We start from the raw sequence: 21,754 nt of genomic DNA on the forward strand, positions 1-21,754 counted from the left end.
CTTTTCTGCTGTTATTGGATTTCTCCTCATCCCAACACTTTCCATATGTATTAAGACCCTACAGATTGTAATAGTGATTGAACCAGAGAGATTGCCTTTTTACACAGGGAAATTATCTGAAACCCACAGATTACAAAAGAGAACTAGATTTTTAATACAGAGTTGTTAAAATGCATTTACATTATTTAACAAACAGTTCTATACATTGTTTTTCCACTATTGTTTAAAATGTATAAATCTATCTCAAACTCTATAAAATTACTGAGAAAGGCCTATTACTTCATCTAAAAATTCTGTATAATTTTTCTCGCAGTCCTTGTGGCTTATGAGGGTTGTATTGAGAAGTCTTGCTTCCTGCTGCCATGTTGCATGTCTCCATTATACTTTTTTGCTCTTTCTTAGGCTCAGTGTCTTAAAGTGTGTGGGTGCTGGTACGCACTTTTACACTCATCTGTGTACATGAGACAAAGAACAAATCTGGTATGGGGGCAAAGGGGATGCTAACAGAGAACATGAAACAAGAAAGTGTCCATACAGAAGGAATGGTGAAAATCAGGTTAGGAAGTAATGATCTAAAAATCTACTGTTGAAAAGAAAACCTGATTACACTTTAAATTTTATACAACTGTGTTATCATGACGTGCTATCCAGACTAATGAAAGTTTTCTGACTCTCCTTGCCTGTACAATATCCCTTGTGATTAAGTTAGAACTAAATTGTTCTCAAAAATAACAGCAGTAATATCCAGTAAACTGTAAAACTCAGTTTTCACGCGCACAGGCTACCTAAGCCTAACAGTTGCTTTTTCTCCATAAATCAATCTATTGTTGCCTTTCATAATGAGCAGGCAGATTTACAGCCTTTTGCCTCTTTTTCTCACAATGAGAGATGCCTATTTGGGCAACAGAATGCTTGGGAAAAACACCATTAACATCTGCTCTCCTCAAATCAACACCAGCTCCAGTTCTCACAGACACACAGTCAAAATACAAACTCTGGACCTGACTGTATGGGTGTATAGAGCTTGTGCACAGGCAAATCAACCCTGTGCAAGAAAGCCGAACTCAGCCAACACCACAACCCATTTCTGAGTACCAAGAGAGATTCTTACATGGTCCACAGCATCAGACCTTTTTGGAAGACACTGCAGCATCACTTGACACTGCTCCAAAAATCAAGTAATTCTGAAAACACTTCTTTTTTTTACTGCCTAAACTTCTGCAAAATCATACAAGATGTAAAATAATTATGATAACGTTAAACAGACTGCACTACTGAAGAAAAAGAGTCAATGCAAACTTTAAAGACATCACCATTCTGGAAGCTAATTTCAGTCTTCCAGCTTCAGGTTATTCTGAAACATCTGATTTATCTGTGACTTTCTGCTTTTTGCAACAAAATTACTAGCTGACAACTGGTTTCTGCAAACTTCCATTAACTGTATTTTTCCTTTATTAATTTCAACATGAACTTTAACTTATGTAAAATCCATTCCTTTAAAAAAAGTAACAAACACTAAAAGACTATAATATTCAGTTTAAAATACTTGAAGAAGTGCTAAAACTGTAGGAAAAAAATCACACAGGTGCAGAGATATTTGTCACTACTAAAAATTCACTACCTTCTTTTTGAACCCGTTTACTGGAAATGAAAAAAAAGAAAAGGCCTGGTCTCGTTCACATTATAAGGCAGGCAAACACCAGTGAAATTCCTTCATGTCAAAAATTTCTCCCACATTAACTAATTGAGACAGGATCACAAGAAGGAATGGATATGAATATATATAAAGTTGTTATAATAAGTTGTAAAAATTTTGCTCTGCTTTAGCAAGATCCCTTTGAGAAGCCAAACCATAGAAAGTCCCAGTGAAACACAAATTATCATCCATACTCTTTTAAAAAGGGTTCTTAATGCCTCTTGAAATAATTTACATTATTTCCGTAAATGGCCCTGTCTGAAAATTTATTTAAAGAATGACAGATTAGCATAAATGTTAAAATTGTTACGTATCGGAAACTTTTTTTACTTTGAGAAATCTGGGGTGAGAATGCACTCAAAGGAAACAGCTGCTTTTAACATAAGAATGAAGGTTTTAACAGAAAAGACTTGCCTTTTTAGAAGGACCTAAAAATATGCCTTCCGTGTATGAATATGGATTAGTGCTGACAGCACTGATGCTTCTAGTTACCAGAGGCCATCTTTTGTCACTTAAGCAACACTTTTTGACAGTTTTACAGGCTGTCATCCCAAGGACTTAGGTATTTATGGCTTTATTCACTTGGGCTTTCTGCTCTTATCCACTGGTTACTAATCACCAAACAGGTTTGGGGTTTTTTTTTGTTTGTTTGTTTGTTTGTTTTTTAAAATGGGTCTGAAATTAGCTAAAGGGTGTCCTTCAACAATAAAAGCTTAAGACAATACCAGCAAAGAGCTTCTCTCATATGTCCTTTTCCTGTTTTACTAGTTTTCTCTTCCTACAGATAAGCTAAGGAGAGTTTGGGCCCAAACTGTTCATTAGTGCAATGACCCGATATGATTTATTGCATTCTTAAGACGGTCTATTTTGTTTTAGTGCTCTCACACCAATGCACAGGAGACACTGGCTTCTTTATTAGGCCTAGTTGAGGGATTCTGTGCTTTGAAAATGTTAGGGAAGAAAAGGGACCAGCTCTAAATCACTTGGCTTCCGTCATTTCCAAACTCTTATCTGTTTTTACAAGTAGTACAACAACTTACTCCTGAGCTGCAAACAATCCTCAAACTCACCTGTTTATGACACAGGATATAATACAGCTGTTTCTGTAATATTTCATGGTTGTCTGGATTCATGTACCTTCTTCTAAATATAAACCCCATCATTTCAAGCTCCTTATTTACATTAAAAAATAGAAAACATCTGTATGTGGGTGACAATGGCTTTTCTTGCCTTCCCCTGAACAGTTTTTAAAGGAAGCTTACATATTGTTTCCTAAAATAAAATTTAAGTAGTGTAATAATATCCCATTTCATATCAGCCAGTCTACATATTTCCTATTTTCCCACACAATAGTCTAAAGATTTATGTTTCCCTGTGCCATACATACTGAAAAGTCTATCCACTTAAAACTGCTTATAGCTGAGTATTACTTCCACTTCCACTTTGTCCAAAGCTTCTCGGGGAGGAGGAACATGATCTCCCAGGACAGGCCTTCTTCTCTAACAGGACTCCTGTAATTACAACTTGTACTGCCTCTTAAGCGCCCTGTCGCTGACTGCTGCCTCAGCTTTTAGTACAGTAATCCAACCCATCTGTAGCTCAAAGGACAGAACAGCCCTGCCTCATCCACCAAGTGTCCACATCTGCCACCACCAAGGGGAGACACCATTTGGGTGTCTATGATGCCATATGCCTGAACTGAGCTGCCTGCACCCTGCACAAATTCTGTATCACCACATCTCCTGTCAAACTGCTACATTAGCAACTAACCTCCAAGGCAGGGTAAAGCTGTTCCTTTTTAATCATTCACAAAAATTAGCTTGCAAGCTCACAGGGAAGAAGGAAGAACACGGGTATGGACAGGGAAGTGGAATTAATTATTTTCTTACAGAAATGGATATATTTGTTCATAACTACAACATTTGAGGAACTAAAAAATTATTTAAAGAAGTAATTCAAGACTAAGGAGATGTAAAATTTAAACAGCAAATGCCGGATTATTGATTTTTGAGGGGAGGCAGAGACAGTCATTTGGCAGAGAATATGACCTAAAGTATTGACACAGTTAGCTGCCTTAATTATTTATAGTAATTTCAAACAAAAATTCTGTATCACTGATGGAGATGAGGTTATTTGTTAATTAAGTTGACTCTGTACCTGCTACCTGAGCAATTCCATGGGCCCTGATGGGATGCACCCATGTGTGCTGAGGGAGCTAGCAAATGTCATTGCAAGCCCACTCTTGATAATCTTTGATTGATCATGGTGATTGGGAGAAGTACCCAAACACTGGAGGAAAGCAAATGTCACTCCTGTCTTCAAGAAGGGCAAGAAGGAGGTCCCAGGGTACTACAGGCTGGTCAGCCTCACCTCGATCCCTAGGAAAGTGGTGGAGCAGCTAATCCTGGAAACCACTGCCAGGCACTTAAGGATGAGAAAGTCATCAGGAGTAGTCAGCATGGCTTCACCAAGAGGGAGTCACGACTGACCAACTTGACAAACTTCTGTGATGAAATGACTGGCCTGGTAGATGAGGGGAGAGCAGTGGATATTGTCTACCTGGACTTCAGTAAGGACTTTGCCACTGTCTCCCCTAAGATACTCATAGACCAGCTGTTGATGTATGGGCTGGATGAGCAGAGAGTGATGTGGATGGAAAACTGGCTGAATGGCTGGGCCCAGGGGGTGGTGATCAGTGGTGCAAAGTCTAGTTGGAGGCCAGTAGCTAGCAGTGTACCCCAGGGGTCAATACTGGGTCCAGTCTTGTTTAACATCTTCATTAATGATCTGGATGATGGGGCAGAATGTGCCCTCAGCAAGTTTGCTGATTACACAAAACTGGATGGGGTGGCTGTTATGCCAGACGGTCATGCTGCCACCCAGAGGGACCTTGACAGGCTGGCAAAATGGGCAGACAGGAACCTCACGAAGTTCAACAAGGAGAAGTGTGAAGTCCTGTACCTGGGGAAGAACAGCCCCATGCACCAATATATTCTGGGGGCTACCTGGCTGGAAAGCAACTTGGCAGAAGAGGACCTAGGGGTCCTCATGGATCTTACTAATGTATAGAAATACCCGAAGGGAGGGTGCAAAGAGGATGGAGCCAGGCTCTTTTCAGTGGTGCCCAGTGACAGGACAAGAGGCAATGGGCGCAAACAGAAACAAGGAAGGTTCCCTCTGAACATCAGGAGACACTTTTGTACTGTGAGGGTGACCAAGCACGGGCACAGGTTGCCCAGGGAAGTTGTGGAGTCTCCCTCCTTAGAGATATTAAAAAAACATCTGGACGGGGTCCTAGGCAACCAGCTCTAAGTGGCCCTGGTTGAGCAGGGGAGTTGGATCCAATGACTAGCAGTGGTACCTTCCAACCTCAACCAGCCTGTGATTCTCTGAACTTGAAACACAGCCTTCATTTAACAATTAGTATCCAGAAAAGACCTTAAGCCAAACATTGCAACTCTTTTGTCTGAACAATTGCGCTGGATGAAGCAGGATTTGCATTTCTTTAGAGACCCTCCGACTGAAACACGTATCTACTTTTGAAAGAAAATCCTTTTCCGTCTATATTTATGTACATATTTTGTCTTAGCTTTATAAATAAAAACTGAATTTGAGACACTTAACATAAAAACTCAGAAATATTCAAGCTAGTGTAAGACTTAGAGAAGACACATGCATAGGAGACTGAGCTAACACATTCTGGTTTCTCATGTAGAGCAGCTGAGTACTACGGTTTCCACAGACTTCATGCCTACGAGATAATGAGTAAACAAAAGGTAAAATAAACTAAAAATGTGTACGGTAATGTGAGTATGAACATGGTCCTTAACAAACTGGAAGAGGCAGAGTGCAAACTGATGGAAGTTCTCATCAGATAACCCCAACCAAGAAGGACGAAATCTCTGTTCTCAATATGTAGGTAATGCTGGCAAAGACAGGGTTATATAAAGGCTTAGGCTTTTCAAAACTGACACTAAGAACTGTGTTATCTGGACCACATTTCCCCAGAAATGTGTGAAAAGACGTCAGTATTTATGAAGAATTAATAAAGTATGAGCAGCACAATGTGGGGAAGTTAACAGCTCTATATTCTACTCGAAGTCTGAATTATGTAGGAAAAAGAACAATACAAAAATGGGGCCCACTGATGGAAGATGAAGATAGCCTAAATAAATCACTTGCTTGAAGAATATTACTTATCTTGCAGGCGCAGTGGCATGAAAGCCCTTTGACGAGAGAATGGCGACTGTCTGTACTCTGGTAAGTGTGGAAAGGCCAAATTAAGCTGAAAAGCAATACTCACATATTGCTTTTCTGGGAGTTTGACTTTACGATTTTTAAACTTTCTCTTTGAGAACCTTCACACATTCTATACACAAGCTCTCATAAGCCAACAAAGGAGAGAAATGTGTTTTAGCAAGGAAGTCTAACCCTCAGTTTTAGTACTAGATACAAACTAGAAAATTCAGCCTAGGTATTAAAGCCAACGTGAGAGTTTCATTCAACTAATCTACATTTTCTGCTCTAATGGGAATAATAGTGATGGTAGAAGACAGGTGGTAGCTGTTCTGGCCAGTCCTGACAGCTGCTGTATCAGAAGTCAACACTTCCCGATTCTCTTCTCTTGCCCCATTTTCTCTCCTATGCCCTATTTTACGCATCAGCACTGAGAAGGGCAAATGTTGATGCAGACTTCACTGTTTGGGAAACTGAACAGACCATTTGCTGTCACTTTCGGTGCAGTAAGAAGGTTGTTCACTAAATTCTCCCAGATCTGAGGTCCTGATGTTAGAAACTCATGCACTCATATTAACAAAGAAGCACCTGGAGAATGATCTCACTACATATAAAACTTCTTTTATGGATGCTATTCTGCACTATGGTACATTTCCACACCATTAGAGATTTGGTCTTCTCAGCAGGTACTCACAGACTTTGCAAATTCACCATAGTTCCTCTCTTCTAACTCTGTAGCGTGCTTCCAGCGTGACCCTACACAAAACCTTTACTATGCAGAAACCTTGTCAAGGTCATACACATCAAGTAGATACAGACCTAAATATATAAAAAATGACAGCTCTTCTGAAGTGCTGCCGCAGAGTCCCTACGCACTTTACTATTGGAGACCGCTGGCTCCTGAATCCACGTCCCAGAAAATAAAACAAATTTGTCCAAAATTTCACCACAGACTATAGAGAGATCTAGTGCAGCTCTTCCGTGCCATCTTTGTTGGCCTTATCAGTTTTACAGCAAGCCTCATTATATTTACTTTTTTCCTTGAACTTAATTCCGGGGATTTAAATGATTATGTGAAAATCTCAGCTTGCATTACATTCCAGTTTCAGTGAAAAGCTGCAGAGAGAAAAATAGAAAAAGCTATGTTGTACCCTAAAAAATTCTCGAGTCTCTAAAACAAAACAAAGCTTATCAAACTGTTTTTCAAAGTGTCATAATTTTAGCCAATCTTGTGATACTGTAGACTGAACAATGATTTTTAGATGTCATGGTTGGGAACAGCATGCTCCAAATACATTTTTCTCTGTAGATATTTCTGAGGCATCTGTCAGCATGGTTCCTAAGCACTTGTTCTAGCTAATATTATCATGTATTTGTCTAGTAGTTTTCACAAAAGATCATATGTATTATATAGACACACAGAACTACACAATGCTCATTCTCTGAGAAAAAAAAGAACAGATTGCTGTCATCTTACTGGTATTTTACCATTTACGGCTGACACATCTGTCCCATAACTTTGCCTACATGTGTACTTTTACTGATTACTAAAAAAAAAATACTCATTTAAAGCTCCTTATCACTGCTTTGGAGACTTAAAATAGGTTTTTGATAGTGTGATCTCAGCTTTATATTAGTAGAAAGAGTTTTGCAACTGTTTCATAAGGTGTAATAAGTTACTAACACAAGATAAAGAAAATAGCTCTAAAAAATAATAATATCTAATATTTGTTTATATTTAAACTAGAGTTCACTCAAACTGTTATAATGTAATGTAATATAATTGTAATTGATACAGGTAACTGAAGTCATTAAATATTGGCTAATCATAATCATTATTATTATTATTATTTAAAAGATTGGCTAAATTAAGACCTCACATACTACAACCCTGATCAATCTTGAGTTTTACTGCATTCAAAGGATGAAAACAGGCTGCATATGGCACAAATAAATCAAATTGAACCATCACATCTACAAACTGTTTTCTTTGGCTAAAAGTGTAACATTTAACTCTCAAAATTTTATCTACTCCTAATGGCGCTCTGCCAAAGCAAATTTAGGTCATCAAGAACACCAAGAGTGGCTTTTTCCTTTTGCTTTGAATCTGCCTTTCCCTGCCTTGAACCTGAGAAACTTTGCAACTGAACTGTTGTTGTCCAGAATATTCAGACCATGGCTCTCTGCTTGATATTCCTGTGGTGACCCTCCTTGTGGAAGATGCAATGCAATAAGCACTGTCTTGAAACCACATCCTTTTCATCCATAGAATAAAGTTACAGTGTATTAACTAAACTGCATGGGCAATGCAAAAAGATTATTCATACAATGAAAGAAATTAAAATTATCACAGCCTATATCTACTCTTTTCCTGTCGTGGTTTAAACCATAATACTTTTGTGGATGATAATTTGAATCACTAAACACACAGGTTGGACTCCTAGTTATCTCCTCCCACTATTTAGGTAATACCTAAAATGACATCAGAAAAAGCAGCAAAGTTATTTGATTTACTTCTGTCCTAATCACAACTGCTCACCAACAATGATATTAAAGGGCATAAACTTTGCAATGATTTTCTGATCGGGGCAATCAATTTTGAAGACACCAATCCAGTTACTGCTGCCCCTGGTACCCATTATCCCCAGACACAGGAGTAATCTTTCCATGGGGTGCTTGGGCACCAGTAGAGCTGCCTGTTAACCTCAGCGACAAAACACAGCTCTCCTGGTGATGGGGTATATATTATCAGTCACCTTTAAACATTCTCCTCTTACATTGCTCTGAGGTAATGATACAAGTTTTGTGGATATTTGAACAGATTCAGACAAGTGCAAATAGCTCCATTTATCCTTATCTTCTAACTCTGCTGTCTGAAACATTAATTCCTACAACACAGAACATAATTTCCTTCACTTTTGCCAGGTGGCTTGCAGCACAGTTAATATACAGTAAGCAATTCCTTCACGAAGGTTCAGGCATCCATGACAAGAACAGGTAACATGTCTGAAGATAACTTGAAAAACCCTGCATACATGTCCTAGAATCAGGCAGCTGTCTTGCTGTGCTACACATGTGTGGCAGGACTATCATTTTCAATGGGATAAAATCAGCATTAATTAGCAAATTTCTTGGTCCCTTCATAGCCACACAGTCTTATAACAAAGAAGTCTGATCACCAAAGCTATATACATCTATTTGGTTTCAGCCCCGCATGGGAACAAATGGTGTGAGCTATTGCTGCTTGGAGAGGAGCATTAGAAACTCCACTAACGTATTCAAGGCCAGAGGAAGTACGAACTATGTGTTTCAGTCAGGCAGATAAGGATTTCTGTTTTCAAGGGGAGATGTAAGCCTGCTTAGAGGCTTTTAATAGAAAATGTTAGGTTTTATAGGAATTACAACCAACACAGCTGAATGTTTTACTCAAAGCTTTTTGTTTGTTTTTTTTGTAGGAGAAAGTGTGAAGAAAAATAATTTTGTAACATCTTTTTCTAACAAAATCATCAGCTATACTAAGGTATTGACTAAGTCAAGTAAGACAGCACTAGTGATTACCTAATGAATTTCATGGGGAGTTTGGCAGCAAACCTTCAGAAGTACATGAGTAAAACATGCCATTTCTGCCAAAGAAAACAACTGTGAACTTGATGGTTCCACATAAAAAAATAAAAGGGCATAAAAGCCTTGGATAGATCTAACTATTGTAGACATAGTTAAACTATTTCAGCTGATAACTAACAGGTGTTGGATTTTATTTTAATTACATGGGGCCATTTCTCTGGATCGCAACATGATCTATATAAATAGATAAAGCAACTTCAAAGCAATGAAATCCATATCAAGAAGATCTCATCTAATCATGATTAAAATAAAATATCCTGTCTTTAGCGTTTTGATTGCAATCATCTCAGCCTTGTGAAACTGTCATGACTTTACTGGACTGGGCACAAAGTCTTTTTTTGCCACAAAAGAAAGAATATAATGAAAAAAATATTGGCACCACACGTACCCAGTTAAAATCCTTACTTTCTGCAGGCCAGCAGGTGAATAGAATTTTCCAGGGTTGAAATATAGAAAATAAGGCCCCAATCCAAACATGCATTTATGCAGATGATTGAGTTAATCCACATGAGTAGCTCCCACTGAAATGGGTGTAGCCAACACTTGTGCATAAAGTAAAATACTAAAGTCTGAACTACTAGCCTAATAACGTATGACATTATTTCTGTGGTCAAAATATGACATTGCCTAAAATTGAAAAAAAAACAACTCAATACCCATGACTTTGCCTCAAGAATGCAAAATTTCTGACTTGCACAAGATTACATTTGCATATGGACATTTAACCATATCTACCTAGTTTCTCTCCACCATTTTATTTCTAAATCCTTAACATTTTTGTAAGCTGGTGATTTCCTAACACACCATGGTAACAAAAGTATCTCAGTTTAACATCCAACCTTGCTGCCACAGAGAAATCACTGCTTGTCAATCTTGCTGCTTCCTCATCCAGCAATGGTTCATCTCACCACATACAGAGCAGCTTAACATGCACCCAAGCTTTTGTGAGCGAAGCCAAAGCATTTCTCCCTTCATAGTAACAGCTAATAAAAATAGGATTAGTATAGCAGCCAAATGGTGCCATACTACAGGAGATGCTGATGGCCATAGAACGTACTTGTGCCTACTACCACTTCTCTAAGCCGGTCTGATCATCTTAGGCCACTATTTCTCTCTGAGCATATATCCGGAAGGAAACACCTTGGTCTGTACAGTATTTACATGACCTGCTAACACCCACCTGTTTGCAACTACTGAATTACCTCCTCGATAAAGGAGTACTACGGACAAATGATCCCACAAGAGTGGCTGGCAGGGTTTTACGAGCAGCATTCACACCTGGACTAAAGTAACCAAATGTGGAAACAATGCATTAAAATATCAAGCAAAAAGTAAAGATTCCGAGAATACCATAGGTTGCAAACCCATGGCGCCCAGCCTGTAATGAAGGACATCATCAGTATCAATCCTCTTCTGCATTATTACAGATCCTAACAGAGTCACGGTTTCACAAAAAAATTAAAAACCAGCTTCCTTTTTTTTCCTGGGTAACTACACGAAAATTCCACGCGGAGCTCTATTTCACTACTGTTATTTCTGAATTTAAATATTATGCGAAAGAGATCTTACTTTGGCTCCCAGCCCTGGCAGAAAGCAGAATTTTTCAGCTAACAAGGGCCTGGAGGTTTTACAAGACCATGGGGGTTTTCAAAATATTCTTCCACTTTTGTAACAGTCGAATTAATAGATCATGTGTCTGATCCAAAGTGGCATCTTATGGATTACTTTAAAAAGGTACTCATGTTGTAACTTTAAGACTGCTTTAAGATATGCAGGCAGCTAATTAAGTACAAACCCATAGTCTGTGTGATCACTACTATATTTTCATTGTTCTGTAATGGACTTCCTAAGAAGGAGTTGGCATTTTTTTCCAAAGGCAAAAGACTCGCTAAAGGACTCTGCTTTTAATAACTGAAAATCCTCACCCCTGAGCTGTCACAATTTGCTAGCACACATTTCTGCTCAGTTTGTATTTTCATAGGCTTTAACATGCCAAAAGGCTGCTGCTATTACTAATGGCAATGCTACAATTGCAGGGACATATACAGGCAGGAAAGGAAAAAACAATACACATGTGCAAAATCATCACACCAGGAACAGAAATTCATCCAACAGCCACATGCATTCTCTAAAAAATCCACCAACAAACCACTTCCATGCACAGCAGATTTTAAGAGGTTTTATTTAGATCACTGCAACTGGAGATACACTGAGAACATCTGTTAACACCTGAATATGTATCTGCCTGATCTCCTTTGTGTCTCTCTGTCTGCAGCAGTGTCACTTAGAGCTATGCACCATTTTTTCCTCCCTACCCAGCCCAGAAAAACTGGTAATAATCAAACAAGAAGTATCAGAGCATCCCTTCTGCAATGGCTCCACAGCTCAAGAAGGGGCAGCTCCGGCCATGGAAAACACCTGACTCAGATTCAAAACTGCATTTCCCCATCTCACTCACCAGTTTGGAGCTCACACAAATGTTACGAGAACATCATCATATTTCACGATCAGACAGGCAGCAAAATCAAGAAGGTCAAGTCCTTTTTTTATCATGTTGCTGCACTGTCCCACGTAGGAAGCAAGCAGATTGAGTTTTCTTTAACTAAAACATCCTGCTATTGAATTTAAAAGCAAAATCTTTAGAGTTTTCAAGTGGACTGTGCTAATATTCCTATACCTCAATAAAATCATGAATCTGACATGCTTTCACTCCATACCCTATTTTACATGCTTCATACCAAAGCCAGTAAAGTAATTCCTCAGCCTTTATGTGTAATTTCTAACTGAATATACTACATGTCGCTCCTGAATAGCTTTGCTAGCTAATATGACTCTTTTCACCGACACTGTTTTGAACACTAAGTCTATCGCTAATGCTGAAGTCCGACACACTTTAAATCACAGATGTATTTGAAAAGTGATACTCAACAAAGCAGCATGAAGGGAGATGGAGACACACGTTTCACTTGCCAACAGCTCAAAGTCAACAGAAAAACAGAGCTAAAATAAATACAGCAGTGCACCACACTACAGTGTATACCAAATAGACCACAGAGAAATGACCATACATGGTCTTATTCTTTACATCATGTACAGAAAGCCTATTAAACAAGGGCAGAAAGTTTATCACTAAGCCAGGATGTGATTCGCTTTAAGTCCCACTGTGATTTTATACAGGTATTTGGAGCTCAAAATAGGGACTGACTGTGGGGCATCAGAGGACAGCGTCTGGCTTTCTGAAATGCCCCCAAGGCAACAGTGTGCTAACCTGGCTGCGTTCTTAAACCTGAATTTCACAGGACAGTTCGTAGGGTGGATTAGCCATTGGCAGACTTGCTCTACCACATGAAAAAGAATCCACCTCTCAGAGGATGCTAAACCTCTAGATATTCCACTTCGTGAAGGCAAAGGCCAGTATTTCAAGTCTGAAGGCCCAGAACTAGGTAGAGCATGATGCCAATATTGAGAAGGGTTGAGCACACCCTGCTTTCTGTCTGAAATTAAAGCCCATTAATTGAAAGGATACACCCCACCCTGATTCACTAAACAGGGAGTATATCTGAAGAAATCAGGGGAGCAGCAGCATTGCCTTCTTGTAGCACATACCCAGTGAAACAGCACCTCTGTTCAACGATGCTTGTCAGCTTCCTTCACCATGAGGACTTCTCAGAATGTCATCCTTAATTTCAAAACCCAAACCCAGCCCTCGCAATTGAGAACTGATCATGGACTACCCCTAGCTCTGCAAACAGTCTTTGGTGTGATCAGCAATAGGAAGAAACTTACTTTTGCAGGAAGTTCTAGCTTCTGGTGAATACATTTGATAAAAGCAGTACGAGTTCATCTCAACTTCTTCTATGCGGCTTGTTGGACAAATTTCCAGAGATAATGCCAGCACTGTTTGCTGATGTCCCACTTCTTAACTTGCTTCTCACATATTATAAAAAAATGAGTTAATGGGCAAAATTCAGAAACAATGAACATTTGCCAAGGGAAGAATCCTCCAAAACCTCTGAAATAAAGATCTCTAGCCTCCCCCCAACTTTTTTTTTTTTTTTTAAAGAAGTGCACACAAAACCTACTTGTTTTTGTGCACCTACTGACAAACTAGACTCTTTGTAAAATATAAAAGCACAACTAAAATAATTCTAGGCGAAGTAATACAACCTTAGCTACAGAGCAGTTACAGACAGCTCCATTACATTACACCTTTTATTACAAATTTATCGTGTTTGAGATGCATACTTATGGGTATGAGCTAATATCAAGAAAGCAAACAGTCACCATTTCAGGACATGTGTGTTTAAGAATGAGAACATCTCCTAATCCATGGAGTGAAGAAAATATTGTCCTCACAAAATTCTTAGAGAAATTGTTGTAATAAAATTATTAATAATTCATACAGTATTTGGGTTGCACTATGTCATAAATGTAACTTAAACTAGAAAAAAATGCACTTGACTCAAAGTTAATATTTTTGTGGTATCCTAACAATTTTATTTTAGGTATTGATTTGTAATCTGTTTTGTGGTATCTAACCCAAATTTGCCGAGTTGGGTATTGTGGTTTTGCTTTTTTAAAGCCACTTTAGGAATAAATCCTGGATACTCTACTACCCAATATACTCCTAAATAATGATACATTCTTTGTTCATCAATGCTATGATACCCACCACTGTAACCATACCAGAGTAAGAAATAACATTTGACTGAATTTTATAGCATATTATTATGCCAGGACACACCACTGAAGAAGTATCTTCCCAGCTGCAGGGAACTATGTTGGTTAGTATCATGAAGCATTAACAGACCTGAAATAACTGCTCCTGTATAGCAAAAGCATTATCATATTTTCACTTCCAATACTCTCTAGGTAACATTGCAGCTTTTCACTTCCCCCCCCCCCCCTTATTTGACTACATTTATAGAATATACCCGTTACGGATCTAGCTGTAAAATCTGCTCCTTTTCCTGAAATGCTTCGAAGCCCACCAACCCATACAAAAAGTTCAAACTACTTTTTCCAACATACAAAATTACCTCAATTACACTGCTCAGTCGCTGTTCATTAGGCTTCCTGGTTAAAACTAATGAAGTGTAGAAGGAAAAACTCTTTGTGAAATTCTGTAGAAACTCATTAACCAGGCTGCCCAGCTCTGTCTCCCACAGCGCTAGCAGCGGTGTGAATCCATAGGCACCTTAGGGAATTATTCCGGGTTTTCTGGATACCTTTTCTAAAAATAAGTATATTATTGACTTTCTAAATAGTATCCAGTCACTGACTGGAGCCATACTCAGCCTGATTTATTAATGACCACAGTCCCAAAGTGCAAGAGATCCATTTCACCCATACAGATGTGGACCACACTGGCCCTCCCATTGAAGACCTATCTGTTCGATGATCCAGGACGTCAACATTAAAATACACCAGAGCCCAGACCAGCAGGATCTGCTTCTCTGAGCATACTCAGGTAGTTTACCCTCTCAGTAACAGTGGCTCACAGAACTAGAAAACCCTCAATCTGCTTTTTTGCTTTAGTACAGAATTAAGGAACTCCTTCGGTCTTGCAGGTCCACTGCAGAAGGATGACAAACAGCAGTGCAAGTGGATTTGTGTCATCCTATGAAAAACACAAGTGTGTACCTATTATACCATTGGTAATGGGTGAGAGGCTGCAAGACAACAAAGAGGGAAACACGTGAACAATTAAAAAGGATCCGTTTTAAGCACCATACATATCCTTCACATACCAGTTATCTGCAAGTTGCTATGCAGCACAAATCTCTGTAGTGCCTGAATTTGTAAAATTCCAATTACATTGCAGTTGCCTCTCTCAATTCTTTTGTCTTTGAAGAAAAATGGAGAACTGCTGTAGAAGTGTATGTGCCACCACATGGCGCCTATTTGAATGAATAGGAAATCTGAAAGCAAAATCTATGCTAATTAGCTGGCTATACTGAGGGTACATAGCGAGTCTTAAGGATACTGACATAAATTAAAATAGAAGATTGAGTTTCTTTTGAAGACATTACAAATTAATTCACACGAAGGCTGACAAGTGTGAACATTTTCAGGTTTAAAGACAAATTCACAAGTTCTTAGCCAGAACAAGAATGCCACCCCAACTGCAACATCACCAGTGCCATGCTATAAAGTGAAGCCTGTCCTATTCCATACCTTCTAAATTTTACATCCTTTGCATGCCCTAAGGGACCAGTCATTAAAAGGTCACTTCAGAAATAAATTACTTTCTCCCTCATGGCAAGTTTCTATGAAGTAAAAACCTAATGTTGACACCTCCCCACAGCAGGGTATTTATTGTCTGTTCCAGAGAGGGCAAGCAGGGCTATGAATCTGATGGCCGTAACAGAGGCACACAACAGAAAACAGAAAAATGAAAGAATTGAACAGGCATGGCTGGGAAGACTTCCTCTCTACCGTGCACACTACCTTTAGCCATGAGCACAAATAAAGGCATCAAGCCTTCTCTTCCCACCCCTTTCCTTCTCTACTCATTTCTCTATAAAAGATGCTTCTGAAAACCAAAGTCTGCTAGGAGAATGATTAAAGTCTTAATCATTGAGAGCAAATGACGCTTGAAACAGATGAGCAGGCATGGTAGACATTTTCAGGAAAGCAAATTTCCATAAAAACAGTCTTTCTTCTTGGGTAAGCCTGTTACTCTGGATAAATTCTCGTCATCACAACAAGGATTCTAGGAACTCCTACTCCTCCACAAAACTGGCATCATTCATAGAACTGCCCTTTTTAGGAGAAAAATAACAAATCACACTCTGATTTACTGCAAACCTTTCCTGAATTTACTGAATTCTCTAACACCTGAACATAAAGACTTAGGGTGTGAAATACAAGGGTTTAAATCGATTTCCTTTTCTCTCATAAAAAGCATGAAATTCAAAAGAACAAGATCAAAAGAACAATATTATTTATAGCCATCTCCCATATGCTCATTCGTCATAATGTTGACAGATTTGTAAATTGAGTAGAGTTGAACAGGCAATACAATTCAACTAGAACAAGCATAAGTTTGAACAGCTGGCAGCCAACATCCTTCAGTTTGAACAGTCTGCCAATAGACAAGAGAAAGGAAGGGGAAAGGACAAATATGGTGCACAATCCCACAAACTGGGAATACTCAACACAGATGAAGCAAAATCAAGCACCACTTACTTCAGATTTGGAGGACATGTTTTCCTCCACATCGGAATCATTGGGATCTACAATATCATCAAACGGTGGCAGAGTAGGCGTCTTCTTTTCCAGTGCCTCATTTTCAATTTTGACTCTCCCCACCTTGAGCTGAGATCTATCCTTTGTCTGTTTTTTGTCCACTGAACAAGTAAGAATCAGTGGTGGGGTGCTAGAAAAACTTTTAAATAACGAATCCGAACCACTTTTTTTTCTTTTTTTTGCAGAAGGTTCGTCAGAGTCCAGAACAGAGGGCCTTTTTGTGGGGGTCTTCTTTTCTTGCTGCTGCCCACCTGTTATGGTAGGGATGGGGATGTTTTCAGATTTTGGCTCCTTGGGTTCCTTGAAGGCCATCTTCGGAACTATTTTTTCATCTTTTAGTGGTTTGTTTTCTTTGGGTTTCTTAGAGGATTCTTTGGAAGATTTGTTGTGTTCCCTGGAAGGTTCTTTGAAGGCACTTTTATGTTCTTTTGAGTCTTTAGAAGTTTTTTCCTTGTGCTCCTTTGTTAACTTGTGGGTCTTTGAAAAACTGTTACTGCTGCTGCTGCTGCTATTTGTATTCAGAATCCTAGTTGGGTCCTGCAAAAAGGAGATGCAAAAATTTTACTTACCAACAAAAACACCCCCAAAAAAATCCAGAACCAGAAAAACAACCCTTAAAGCCCCAAAAGACAGACACAATATGGACACAGGATTCATATTAAAAACTTGGAACTGCACGTTGAAAACCAGAAGCTGCAAATACCTATATAAGAACAGATACAAATCCCATAATTTTGGTCAACTTATCTGTTACAAAGTGGTGGAACATCAGCGGTTACCACTGCTTGTCAATATCTGCAAGACAAGTTAGTTTTGATCTTAAGAATTAGATATGTTTTTTAAGAAACATCATAAGATGAACATAAAGACAGTTTAGGAAATGTTAACCATGACCATTAGCTATCAGAAAAAAAAATGTCATAAGGAAAGATCAGGATATGAACTATACAGTGTTAACAGAATTACTTCAGGATCAGAGCAAAGCATGTGCTCCTGATGACATTTCAGGCAAAGCTTGACTCCTCTACTGTGATCCTCTCTCCAGTTTTTGCCAGATCCTTTTCCTCATACACAATAACAACTCTGGGTCCAGCCTGGCTATGGAAGACTTCACACACAGTATGTCAGCAGCCAATGTCTTTTTATGGAAAACCTCCTTTACTGAAAAAGCTTTCTTCGTTGTATTTATTGTTGCTGTGTCTTCTGAGTATTTAATTACATTTTTTTAAATTCAACTGTTATAAGTGAGAAGGGTTTCTGAGAGAGTGATGACTCAGAAGTCCTACAAGATAGGCAAAAGCAGAAAGAGCAGAGCAGTATGATTCCTCACTCATATATATATATTTAGTTAGGGGCGTCCCAATACACACTTCTAGAATCACAGTTTTAATGAAATTCGTAGGTTGAAAAAGTGAACGATGAACAGTACTTACAATAAAGTGTTCTTCCAATGTAATTTTTATGCAAAGAAAGCATTCTTGGAAATGGGAAACTACTGAAAAGGGTGCTAGTAGGTATAAATATTACAAATGCACTTCTGGGTTTGACTTTCAATAATTTGGTTGGTTATTCATCCAAGTCCCTTGCAAACTGCAGACCAAAGGGGTGCCCAAAATTCCTCATCTGTATAAGACTGGATATGCTTTCATCTGTTTAAATTCATGTACAAATCCCTAGCTCTATTTTATTTTCCAGCAATCCACACTCCCCATTCTACTGTGCTAAGAATCTGCTTTTCTTTTTTGACCCTTGTACTGCTTTTGGCTGGGTTAATTTTCTTCATAGTAGCTTGTACAGGGCTATATTTTGGATCTGCGATCAAAACTGTTGATAGCACACTGATGTTTTAGCTACTGCTGATCAGCGTTCACACAGCATCAAGGCCTTCTCTGTTTCTCACGCTGCCCTGCTAGCGAGGAGGCTGGGATGGGACGCGGCTGGGGCAGCTGACCCCAACTGACCAAAGGGCTATTGCATACCATACGATGTCATGCTCAGCATATAAACCTGGAGGAAGAAGGAAGGGGGGGGGAATGTTCGGAGTAATGGCGTTTGTCTTCCCAAGTAACCGTTACACGTGATGGAGCCCTGCTTTCCTGGAGATGGCTGAACACCTGCCCGCCCATGGGAAGTAGTGAATGAACTCCTTGTTTTGCTTTGCTTCCACGTACAGCTTTTGCTTTCCCTATTAAACCACATTTATCTCAACCCACGAGTTTTCTCCCTTTTACCCTTCTGATCCTCTCCCCATCCCACCAGGGGGGAGGGAGTGGGCAGCTGCATGGGGCACAGCTGACCTCTGGGGTTAAAGCACAACCACCCTCCTAGTATGTAAGTAGATGCGGTATGTCTGGCTGTCTAACACTGCCACAGATTTACAGAAGCGCAGAGGGCAAAACATATTTAGCTTTTCTTCCCCCTTACTTAACCACCATTTTACCCACAACATAGATGGGATAGCAGCGGTGCACTGGAAACTGAAGGACCAAAGCAGGACATGGCCAGCCTCAACCTCCACAGGGGCTGACTAATTTTTAAAAATACAGTCAGTAGAACTGCTCTAAAAAACCCCACACAATAAAACAAAGCAGAATTAGCCTGTTTAGTGAAAGTTAACACGAGGAGAAATTAAGACTGAGAATACATCCACTTGTGTGCTCCCTGTTGGCAGATAACTAACTACTTATGATTTGTCCAATTGGGATGTGTTAAGCCAGTATTTAATGCTGTAGGACCTGAACAGTTTACATATATTGTATGTGCAAAAAGAGCAGTATCTCCCTTCTCCTCTGTAGCAATAGGTGGAAACAATTAATTAAAAATAATTACTTTGAACCATTTTTCCCTTCTCATTATCTTAACGCATTAGTGAAACACTGAATTTTCACTCAGTGCTGTACAAATTATTCAGTTGTGCTTTTTGTTCAGATGTTTCTTGCATCAATACTGCAAATGTATTTTTCAGTCACATTTGGAAATCTAACAATCTATCTGTGTAGTATATATGCATCAACATTAACAATAGGCAGAAGCATCAACAATGAACAATATTATGATGACATCTGAATGTCTGAACGTAAGGCACTACCTCATTTCCCAGGCCAGTAACTAAAAAACAAAAATAAAAAAGCACTAATCATTCCTTGAGATGTTTTACTTTAGTCAAAAGTCCTTTCTTGGTGGGTTTTTTTAAATTTAAAAAAAAAAAAAAAAGAAGGAAAAAAGCTTTATATTTTGTTTGATGCCCCAAAGGTTAAAATATAAACTAATTATTAATGCTTTTATCTTCACATCTTGTTCTATCATGCCAGAGCTGTAAGTGTTGCCCTGGGGAGGAATAAAATATGTGCCATTAATGAACTAGATGGAGTCCTTATGTTTCTTATTGGTCTCCTTACCATGCATTTTAAATTGCTCCAAAAGGAGAGACTCGTTTTGGTGGTTTTCCAACAGATGAGAGCTGTGAAATAGGTCCTGAGGCACAGTAGTATTAAAACCAATATGAACTTGAGATCTTTCTTGCCTTTTCAATTTTAAACCCAGACTTCCTTCCTCTTCTTACAACATGGAAGCTGATGTTTTCACAGAAATCATAGTAAAAGTATATGACGTACTTATGATACAGACATATATACACACCCCTGCCATGCTCTCTGAGAGCTACTCTTTCATTATGACAACCAACCCATTGCTTTTATATTTGCATTCATTCTCTAAGTAAAAAAAGTATCTCTTCTTATTTCCTAAGTTCCTGCAAGGACCGTAACAGAAGCCAACAATAACTTAAAGGAAACAGCAAGAGGAACATAAAATCTGTAAGACAGAAAAAAACCCAAATACATTCACTGGTAAAATTATATCAGACTTAATGATGAATGTAGAAGACTGGTGGGGATGAAATGTGGCTAAATATTCACATCATGTACATCATAGATCTTACTGAAAATCAGAATGTACTTTCAATCCATTTTCTTATTTATCAAAATCTAACAGTGTGTTTAAATGTTTCTTTTCCTTCCCACCTTAAGAAGTCTTGAAAGAAAGAAGAGTGAATGATGTATTTCTGCTAAGAGGACAAATAAAACAGTCTTTTCTCAAGTTAATATGTAAAATGAAGATCATGGGGTTTTGACAGGTAAGATATTTACACACCGTAGCTTATGTTATTCACGAATACATGTATTCATCAAATGTTGAAGGAACCCACGTGAATGTTAGACTTTGATACATAGCATTACAAACATCAAAAGAATAATAGAGGATTATATGCATGTTAAAATACCTGCAGATGTTTTCTTTTCTTAAGCCAAGTAACACCATGTACATATAGTACTTCACGATACATAACCCCTTTCATAGAGCAGTACTGACAGATCTTTAAAAGCAAATATTTTAGAAAGCATGATAAAAATCTAAGGTTTTACCAACGGAGAAAAACCGTGCTACTGTCACTGTTGCAATCAACTCCTGTGCAGATTTTGGCTAACACAGTTCATCCTAAGGCCTAATGTATGCTGGGAGCAGGGAGAGCATCAAGCTGGCAGGACAGGTGGTCAGAAAGAGCTAAAAGGCCATTATGCAACCATGATCACCTCCAAATTGCTGTCTCCTCCAGCCATCATCTTTGGCAGTTTCGTCAGAATCTGCTCACTTATGGAAACTGATATAAACCAAACCTCCAAGCTAGACGGTATAAAACAACAGCTTATGAAGAAAAAAGCTTTTGAAGTTGATCTATCAGCAGCTGGACTGCTGAGGCTTTCATGTTTCCCAGTGTGATACAGGGGATGCCTGCCCCATGACGGGGGAGGAAGGATGAGCACTCTCACCATCAGCTAGGTAACGATCCCCGCCCCCCCCCCCCCCCCCCCCAAGTACGTAGATTACAGGTTATAAATTATGAAACTGTATGACTTGAGTGGTGAATAAGTGAATTCACATGATAGA

General features: G+C 38.9%; 1 protein-coding gene across 1 annotated transcript in view; it reads right to left on the bottom strand.

The window, feature by feature from the left end:
* Window positions 1-21,754, bottom strand: part of MLLT3 (MLLT3 super elongation complex subunit) — a gene marked incomplete at both ends in the record, with an annotated part of 131,601 nt that overhangs the window by 18,830 nt on the left and 91,017 nt on the right. Inside the window, one exon of the mRNA XM_082335408.1 lies at window positions 16,748-17,344. Coding sequence (XP_082191534.1) covers window positions 16,748-17,344 — 597 coding nt within the window. The remainder of the gene's footprint in view (window positions 1-16,747; window positions 17,345-21,754) is intronic.

The sequence above is a fragment of the Platalea leucorodia genome (assembly GCF_965183815.1).
Source record: "Platalea leucorodia genome assembly, chromosome: Z".
Lineage (NCBI taxonomy): Eukaryota > Metazoa > Chordata > Aves > Pelecaniformes > Threskiornithidae > Platalea > Platalea leucorodia.